The sequence below is a fragment of the Aythya ferina genome (assembly GCF_964211825.1).
Source record: "Aythya ferina genome assembly, chromosome: 23".
Classification (NCBI taxonomy): domain Eukaryota; kingdom Metazoa; phylum Chordata; class Aves; order Anseriformes; family Anatidae; genus Aythya; species Aythya ferina.
In genome coordinates this window covers 3,816,558-3,824,572 of record NC_140321.1, presented here as the reverse complement: position 1 = coordinate 3,824,572, position 8,015 = coordinate 3,816,558, and the positions used below count along the sequence as shown (strand labels likewise).

General features: G+C 52.4%; 1 protein-coding gene across 1 annotated transcript; it reads right to left on the bottom strand.

Moving 5' to 3' along the window:
- Nucleotides 1–9: 9 nt before the first annotated feature.
- Nucleotides 10–6,576, bottom strand: EFCAB3 (EF-hand calcium binding domain 3). The gene is made up of 10 exons (XM_084496041.1): nt 6,352–6,576; nt 5,588–5,680; nt 4,591–4,687; nt 4,436–4,503; nt 3,796–3,939; nt 3,212–3,283; nt 2,501–2,627; nt 2,001–2,191; nt 1,298–1,482; nt 10–464 (listed from the first exon to the last, which is right to left on the bottom strand). Exons 1-10 carry the CDS (start codon nt 6,392–6,394, stop codon nt 177–179), a joined length of 1,308 nt encoding a protein of 435 aa, XP_084352167.1. The 5' UTR covers nt 6,395–6,576; the 3' UTR covers nt 10–176.
- Between the last annotated feature and the right edge of the window lie 1,439 nt (nt 6,577–8,015).

Below are 8,015 nucleotides of genomic sequence, written 5' to 3'. Positions count from 1 at the left end.
GCGGCCGTTACCTCAGCGCCGCCTCAGGGGAGCGGCGACGGCGGCGGCCGCGTGTGGTGCAATAAAAACGCTCAAAAACGATAAAAACGCTTGTCTCGGCTCTTATTTCTCATTTTATTACCCCAGGAGGCAGGGTGGGAGCGAAGCCCGGCCCAAACCGGCTCCGTGCGGCGTTTTCAGCGGGCTCTGGTGGGCTCCAGGAACGTCCATTTGGTGGCCGTCGCCTGCCTGGCGGCCCGGCGATGGCGGCGGTTGAGGCGGTCCAGCGCCTGCAGCTCTTCGGCGGTCACCAGCTCCTGGCACGCGTTCCACGACCAGGAGTAGGTGGAGAAGGTGTGGTGGAAGCGCTTGCTGCCCGCCTGCCGCCCGATCTCGGCTCCACCGATCCTCCGCCACAGCCGCAGCAGGCTGGCGCGCTGGCGGAGGGCCAGGTCGTGCTGGTACTGCCGGGCCACCCGCGCCTCCTGGGAGCCGAAGGGAGAAGAAGGGGGCCAAGCTCAGGAGGAGGCAGAGCTCCATGGGGGGAAGCCCCATAGCTTGGCCCCGGTGGGAGCACGTGCCGCAGATGCGCGCACAAGGCTAAAAATACACCTCAGCGGCACGCTAGGATGCGGTGGTGGCAGGTTATAACTAATTCATGCTGGCAATTAACAGTAATAAACAGCGAAGCTATTATTATACCTCTGGTTTCGTTTTTCCTTGCGCTTACGAGAAAATTGCCGTGTAATACCCACGTCTAGTTAAAGACGGTTAATTTCCAGGTTGCATGAGGGACCAGTCACCCTTCGGTTCTGGCTGAATTGCAGTCCCCACACCGTAGCCCTGACGCCTGGGCTCGGAGCTGGGCGGTATCTGCAGCCCGCCTCCTTGCCATGGTATGTCAGTGGGGTTGCCAGCTATCATTACGTATTGCTAATGGCTACCAAGGAAAAAAAAAAAAAAAAAAAAAGAGTTCTAACTGAGCCTGTGACTGAATGCTGCAGCTGAAAAGGGGGAGAAAATGGGAAGCGAGTGCCTGACTGAGCACGGAGCGCAGTGTGGGCAGCTGCTGTGGGGCAGCGGGGGCATGGGGCTGGATCTCACGCTCACGTGTGCTCGTGTCTTGCCCTGGTTGCCTGTTTTCGGGTGCCGCTGTCTGTTCAGGTGCTCTGAGCTCATGGTGGGACAGCGTTTCTGCTTTCTGCTGCGAGCAGGAGGCTGGAGGGTAGCGGCCTGATTAAACAAAATGCAGCTTTTCAGGCTTGTCCCCAGGCCTCCCTTGCTTCCATGTATTGGAAGCATCATGCTTGTCTCTCACCTCCTGCACATGGTTTCTCTTTCGGATGGAGCGGCTCTCTGTTGAAGCTACTGGCTCTTTCTTTCTCTGCATCACCAGCTTCTGCATGTTTTTTTTCTTCTTCAAGAGTGCCTTTGTGTCTTCATTCAAAATTAGTGGGAAGACGGGTACCTGAGCATACGGGCTGCTTGAACGGGGCGCAGATTCTGGCAAGGGGAAGATAGAACAAGGGTCACAGTACAGCCACGGCCAAGTGACTCTTGCTCTTTTTCCTCTGACCAGAGAAGGGCTCGTAGGTCCCAGATTTCTCAATTCTTCTGAAACACAAAGCTACTCAACCACCAGAGACAGCTCAGGAAGGTGATTCTGTTGGCCCTAGAAGTCTCTGGAGCACAACCCACTCCAACTGTTTGATTCCGCATTGTGCCCTAAGAGGGTTATGGGCTGGAAGGACTCCCAAGATTGGCTCCAGCTCTGTTTTCTGTGCTCCTCTTGGCTGTTGCTGCCTGGGGAAGGGTTTGCTAATGCGAGGCTGGTGCTGGGACTTGCTGAATGAAGTACCAAAGCACCGATTCTCCACCTTTGGAGGAGGCCAAGGGCCATGAAGTAATGGAGGAAGCTGTGGGAAAAGCCCCCGTCAGTATTTCACCCTTGTAACTCTGGTGAACTCCCTTTTGGACAGAGTGGGAATGACAGAGTGGGAAAGACAGCGTGCGAGCCTTACCTTTGAGTCGTTCCATATAAATTGCTGCCTCTTTTTCCTTCATCATTGAGATGCGGGCAGCGCTTACAAAGGAAGACATAGGGTAAACCAGGTCTTTCCTAGTTTTGTTGTTGTGCTTTCTGTAACTCGTGAGGAAATCAGCATCCATCCAGTCTATGTGGCCAGCGTAGTCCCTAAACTGCTGGTAGTAACTAGAAGACAAAAGAGGGCGTAGTTGTCCAGCAAAACAGAGCCCAAGGCCTGCTCAGCACTGGCTGCTGTACACTGACATATCTCAACAGCCCATATTTAAATGGTGTGAGATAGACACATGGTGGCATTTACAACAACACCTTTCTAAAGAAAATACTGTAGCTATGTAGGTGCTTTTGGATATCCATCTAGGTATGGAACATGTCAGGAAATATGGTCTTGGGCCCTGATATCCACATGTTAAATTAGATAATCCACATATGTCCCAATAAAACGGAGAGCTTCCTTCTCTGTCATGCAGTGCTCACCTGGCAATCTGAAGAAGAGTTTTCCGAGGCAGAGCTTCCAACTCCACCATCTTCAGCAAGACTTTGCAGAGGAGGATTCCTCTGGCATCGACAGAATCGAAGCTGCCTGGATCACTTTTCTCAGGGACTGGAGAGAAGGAGAGCAGTCAGAGCCATGACTGAGCCTTGTCTTAGCTTCACAGAACTCACAGGGAGCAGAGACACCAGCAGCACCCAGAAAGATCTGGACAATAGGGATCTATCCCCATTTTCTTCTGAGTGCTAGTTAGACATCTAGCAGGGAGGACAAATCCCTTCAGCCATTCATTAGCCAAAGAAGGATAATGTCTTCTACTACTACTGCTTCTCTGCTTGTGAGAGGTGAGTTTGGCCTCTGCTCTGGTAGCCAGGAGCACTTGGACTGGATGCTGGATTCATGCCACTGTCCTTGTGTTCCCCTCGCTGAGAATGGCCAGCACTATGATGGTCCTTCCCCACCGCTCTGCTGCTTGGCCCGGGGACAGAGCTAACCCTCAGCTGCACTGTGACAACCCTTTGAGCTATCATGGTCTTGTCTGAGCAAAGCAGCCTTTCTTTCTTTGGGTCCCAATGCTGATTTCTTGCTCCATACCAATTAGTCTGGGAATCAGATACTTCAGATATCTCTGGGTAACTCCAAGTTTTGCTGGAGGGGAGCACAACATTTACGTGGGCAGGGTGTCTCTTACTTACATACTGTCTGGATAAAGCAGTTCTTGTCAGTAACAGTGGTCAGAAAGTCTGAGAAATTCATCGCCTTTTCTCCTGCAAGCAAGTGGCATCTGTGTTAGCAAGGCAGATTTTTGCTGTAACAAAATGCTGGGGTGAGTAGCTCAGAGCTGGCACTGCAGAAAGATTTGCTCGCTAAAACCTAAGGGCAGGAGGAAAAGCTGTTAAAGCTTTCACAGGTAACTGGACAGTGGCACTTAGTGCTTCCGCATGTGTAAAGGGGTCCAAAAAGCACAACATGCATTTGTGAAGGATGGAGCCACTGATGAGTGCTCAAACACAGCAGTTCAGGCACGGCCACTGGCTCAAAACATCTCAGCACAGCATTGCCCACGGCTGGGAAGGCGCATCGAGATGGATCACTTTACACACCCAGAACAATCCATGCATCGAGCCCCATCCCTGGAAGTGTTCAAGGCCAGGTCGGATGGGGCTTTGAGTGACCTGGTCTAGTGGGAGGTGTCCGTGCCCACGAAAGGGGTTGGAATTAGATGATCTTTAAGGTCCCTTCCAACCCAGCCCACGCTGTGATTCCATGAGGCACTCACCATCAGTTTCTGCACACTCCAGCTTGCTGTAAGCCTCCTCACCGGCCAAGCTAATCCCCAGCTGCTGAGCAGTCACCTCCAGGCTGTAGCGGTTAATATTGCCATCCGTGTCTTTGGGGAAGAAGTTGAAGGCATCGGAGAATGCTGCAGGCAGGCAGGGAGAAGACAGTGGTTTAAATGGGGTGTGGGGGAATGGAGCTGCCTGTCCTACGTCCTTTTGGAAGCAATGAACCATAACCAGCAGGGATTTAGGACTGGGGTGGGTTGTTCCTTCCTGCCAGTGGCAAAGCATCCACCTTTAAATAGCTCCTGACAGTGCAGGGCAGTTGAGGAGTCTGGGGAGAAGGGTAAACAGGTATTTGATGTGAGGTGCTGGGTGGGGCGGTTGGTTTACTGCTAACCCTGCTCTCCTCATTTTCAGCTGTCTCTCTGCCAGAAAGGGCAGTGACGCTTCCTTCAGTCTCTGGGTCCCCACATCCTTGGGACACGGAATTGTCCCTCCCGTTGTGTACCCCAAGGTGAGGCTGTTGTCTCAGGAGGGTTGTGCAGTGCTGCAGGACCAAGCTAAAGATCGAACCATTCCTGTCCGTGCTGGCAACATGTCAACAGGGAGGAGGAGCACGTAGCACGGTACCGTTACCTTTCCATTGCTTCTTTGTCATGTTCCTCACGGCTTCACACTCAGCTCTCGTCTGAGGGATCTGTTCACTGCCACACACAATGAGGAGGAGAGATGGACCAACTGACAGCTGATCACGGCGTTCCTACAAGCCCTGTCTCTGCTTTGATGCTTACCTTCTTGTCTTCCTTGGGAGGGGTTTTTGAACCCTCTTCTTTGGCAGGAGCTTCAGTTTTACCCGGATTTTGGAAGCACGGCCAGCAGCAACTTTTTCTGGACATGGAAAGCCAAAAACTCGTGGGCTTCCCTCTCACCAGCACCCACAGCCTCAGACATCCCAAGGAGAAGAGCTGGAAGGACCCTGTGATGGCACCTTCCCCTGTTTTGAGCTGCAGCAGCATTAACTCTCTGTGCCCTCTTGTCCATGAATAGCAGGATATTGAGAAAGAGAAATCTTGTGCCTCCCAGCATCCCCTGTCCTCTGCTACAGCATCTTCCCTGTGGATACTTTCAAATCCCTTCTTCTTGTCATTTAAGCCTCTGATTTCCCATCCCACCTGCAGTGGACATGAAGGGCAGCTTATATCCCTTCTTATATCCCTTCTTATATCCCTTGCATCCTTATATCCCTTCTTCCTTCCCTTCAAAGCCGCCAGCACCTGGGACAACCTGATGCCCACAGCAGCAGCACTTCATGGACACGGCTGTTTTTCCTTTCTCTTCCCCTTGATCACGGTGTCTCGCGGTAGCCAAAGGCTGACTAATCACAGTGGGGAATTAACAGCAAGCCAAGCTTTTTCTTGCAGGTATTTTCCTCCACCTGCTCATCCAGAACCCGGCTTGGCTGATGGATGAGAGGCCACACAAGTGCCATCGCAGCACAGCCAGCCTGTCACACTGTGACCCAGAAGGAAGGCGTCACAGCGCAGGTAGCTGAAGACCCAGGCTCAGTTCCTGCTTGTCACTCCAGAAAATCCAGGAGAAACCGGGTAAGGCACTTGGGGCCATGTCCAGGCATTCAAGTCCAGAGCTTGGCTGGATAAAACCTCAGCCAACCTCATCCAGTGCTGGCAATAACTTGGCTCCACGTGGAAGGCTGGTTTGGAGTCTCCTTCCCACCCTTTCTATGGGTTTGGATTCTCCGTCCCACCAGCATTTCTATGATTCACTCACCATCCACTTGTGCCTCTTTCAGCTTCTCTGGGGCTGAGTGGGTGCTTGAGGTAGCCAGGGTGGAGCCCTCACTGCTGACATCAACTTTGGCCTCTATAAAAGCAACAAAATAAAATCTTCTGAGCACTATTTTCCTTCTAAGCATGGTTTTCTTAAGCACCATCCTCGACACAGCAAGGCGTTACTGCCTTCTACACACAGCCAGGACGTGGAGGGAGACTGGTTAAATAAAAGTAAGAGCCGTGTTATTAACATCCTTTGCCTTTCTCCAGCTCTGTCCTCCAGAGGGTTTAAAATCTTTTCAGCACATTAGTGAAATTAATCTTGCCTGCACACAGGGAGGAGAAAAGCCCTGGCATCACTGCTAGGAGGGGGAAGCCGAGCGAGACGAGGTGGCTTGCAGACAAATCAGGTCTGTGCTGTGCGGGAGAGTTGCAGCAAGAAGGGGAACAGAAGCCAGAGGGTGCCAAGTAAATCTTTGCAGCACATCTTAGGGCTGTGCTTTCCTACCCTGGTGGCTCAGGAGTTACAACACAGAGCACGGAGTGCGTTGAGAGCAGCACTGTGCCTTGATTGCTCCAGCAGCTTCCACTGGAAACGTGCTGCAGCTCTGCTGTACCTCTGCCTCTCCCCGTGCAGCTTCATTACCAGCAGATTTGCAATTCATTACAATACACAGCCACAGAATTTTCTTCTGAAGGACTCTTGTCTAATCCTGTTTGCTGTTATCTGGCAGCAGCTTGCATGATGGAGATCTCACTCACCTTCCTCCGGGGGTGGTTGCTGGGCCATCCTCACCACTGTCATGGATTCGCTCAAATTCGCCTTCACATCAGCTGCAGGGGGAGAGCAGAGCTTTCAGGGGAAATAACAGTTATAAAAACGATAAATTGGTGAGAACAACAGACAGCAGAGCATGGAGAGGACCAGGTGCTGGTGCTGGACCCAGTGGCAGCTGCTGCACAAGCCAAGGGCTTGCCTCAGATGTTGGCTAGAGCTTCCAGATGGAGGCAGGAAGTAGTCTTCGGGGGGGGTTAGGCATTGGAAAAGGGGAAAACTGAAAGCAAAAGTGCTGGGGCTGGCTTTTTACAGGCAGGAATCCGGAGTGAGTGCATTGGGCACTAATCCCATCACAGCGTGAGGGCTCTGTGATGGGGTGCCAGGCACGGCTGAGATGGGGCAGGAGGACTGCACTGCTGGAGGAGCAATCACATCCCTCGCCCGCAGAGACTTTCCTCCACGTCTGCCCCATGTGAGTGGGAACCCACAGCATTATTTTAAGGGGCTCAATAGCTTTCTGTAGCTTCTTGTGTTAACATCACATCCTCGTTGCTGGACAAGCACTGGTAATGGGCACGCAGAAGGCTTTTAACTCAGCTGTTGGTTTCCAGAGACGTTTGGGCTTCCTCCAAGGGATCCCAAAAGCCTACCTCCACCTTCCTTGTGTCCTGAGGCTTCCTGCTTCTCCTGGCTGCCCACGTGGACCTCTCTGGCTGTGCTGTCCGGGGTGGAGACCAGGTCCTGGGTGTCGTCCTCATCCCCTAGAGCCCAGGCAATATTTGAATGGAGCAGGAATGGGCTCACTGGGGACATTCCTGACCTTGGCAATGACAGTGGAAGGGCAGGAGGAGACCCTCACCATCCACAGCAGCGGGACCCAGCACCTCCTGCTGCTCCTCTGGGTTTGGGGGGACCTCCCCCAGGGGGATCTCCACCGCAGCCAGGTCAGAACCAAAATTATCCACAGTGTCTGTGTCCTCTGTAACAAGAAAGCGTTAGAAACCTCCTCTACGTGCTGGCAGCCAGCAGAGAGAGACTTGGGGAAAAAAAGAAAAGGTTGTTAATAATAGTAATGGAGGCACCTTTGCCTTTCACCTACCCTTTCCATCTCAGGATCTAAAGGACTGTAGCCACAATAATGCAATGAAACTCCCTCCCCCCCAGGCAGGGTGGGATGTTGAGGCCAAGAAAGATTAAATTTCCTTTCCATGGCCATTCATCAACCCTTGCTTCCCTCCACACACTGTCTAGCACTCTCTAGGCACAACCCCCTCTTACTTTTATATGCTGAAGGATGGCATTTATATCTTGCCAGGACACATGGAGCAACTTGTGCCAAACAATGCAAAGCAAAAAACTGAACATGAGATTAAAGGTAAGGGAGAAGCAGAGAGGGTTTAACCTCTGCTGAGTGCAAGGCGTATCCCAGGCCGTGGCCAAGCTCCAGAGACCTCTCTGAGCTCCTCTTTCTGGGATTTTGGCTGCAGTGGCTGTGCAGGAGCAGAAACCAAGGAGAGAAATATCAAAGCCCACCTGTGGTACGTCTTAGGACCTCCTTCTGCTCCTCGCTGGCTAAGAAGACGTCCACAGTGTCTGTGCTGGAGTCTGTGTCCTGGCTGTCGACTGTGTCCTGGCTGTCGACTGTGTC

Coding starts and splice junctions, on each gene's coding strand:
- EFCAB3 (XM_084496041.1), bottom strand. CDS start 6,394: ATGACAGTGGTGAGGATGGCCCAGCAACCACCCCCGGAGGAAG. Junction 4,688..5,587: donor GAAAGAGGCACAAGTGGATG/GTGAGTGAATCA, acceptor TTCCATGTCCAG/AAAAAGTTGCTGCTGGCCGT. Junction 4,504..4,590: donor CTCCCAAGGAAGACAAGAAG/GTAAGCATCAAA, acceptor TGTGTGTGGCAG/TGAACAGATCCCTCAGACGA.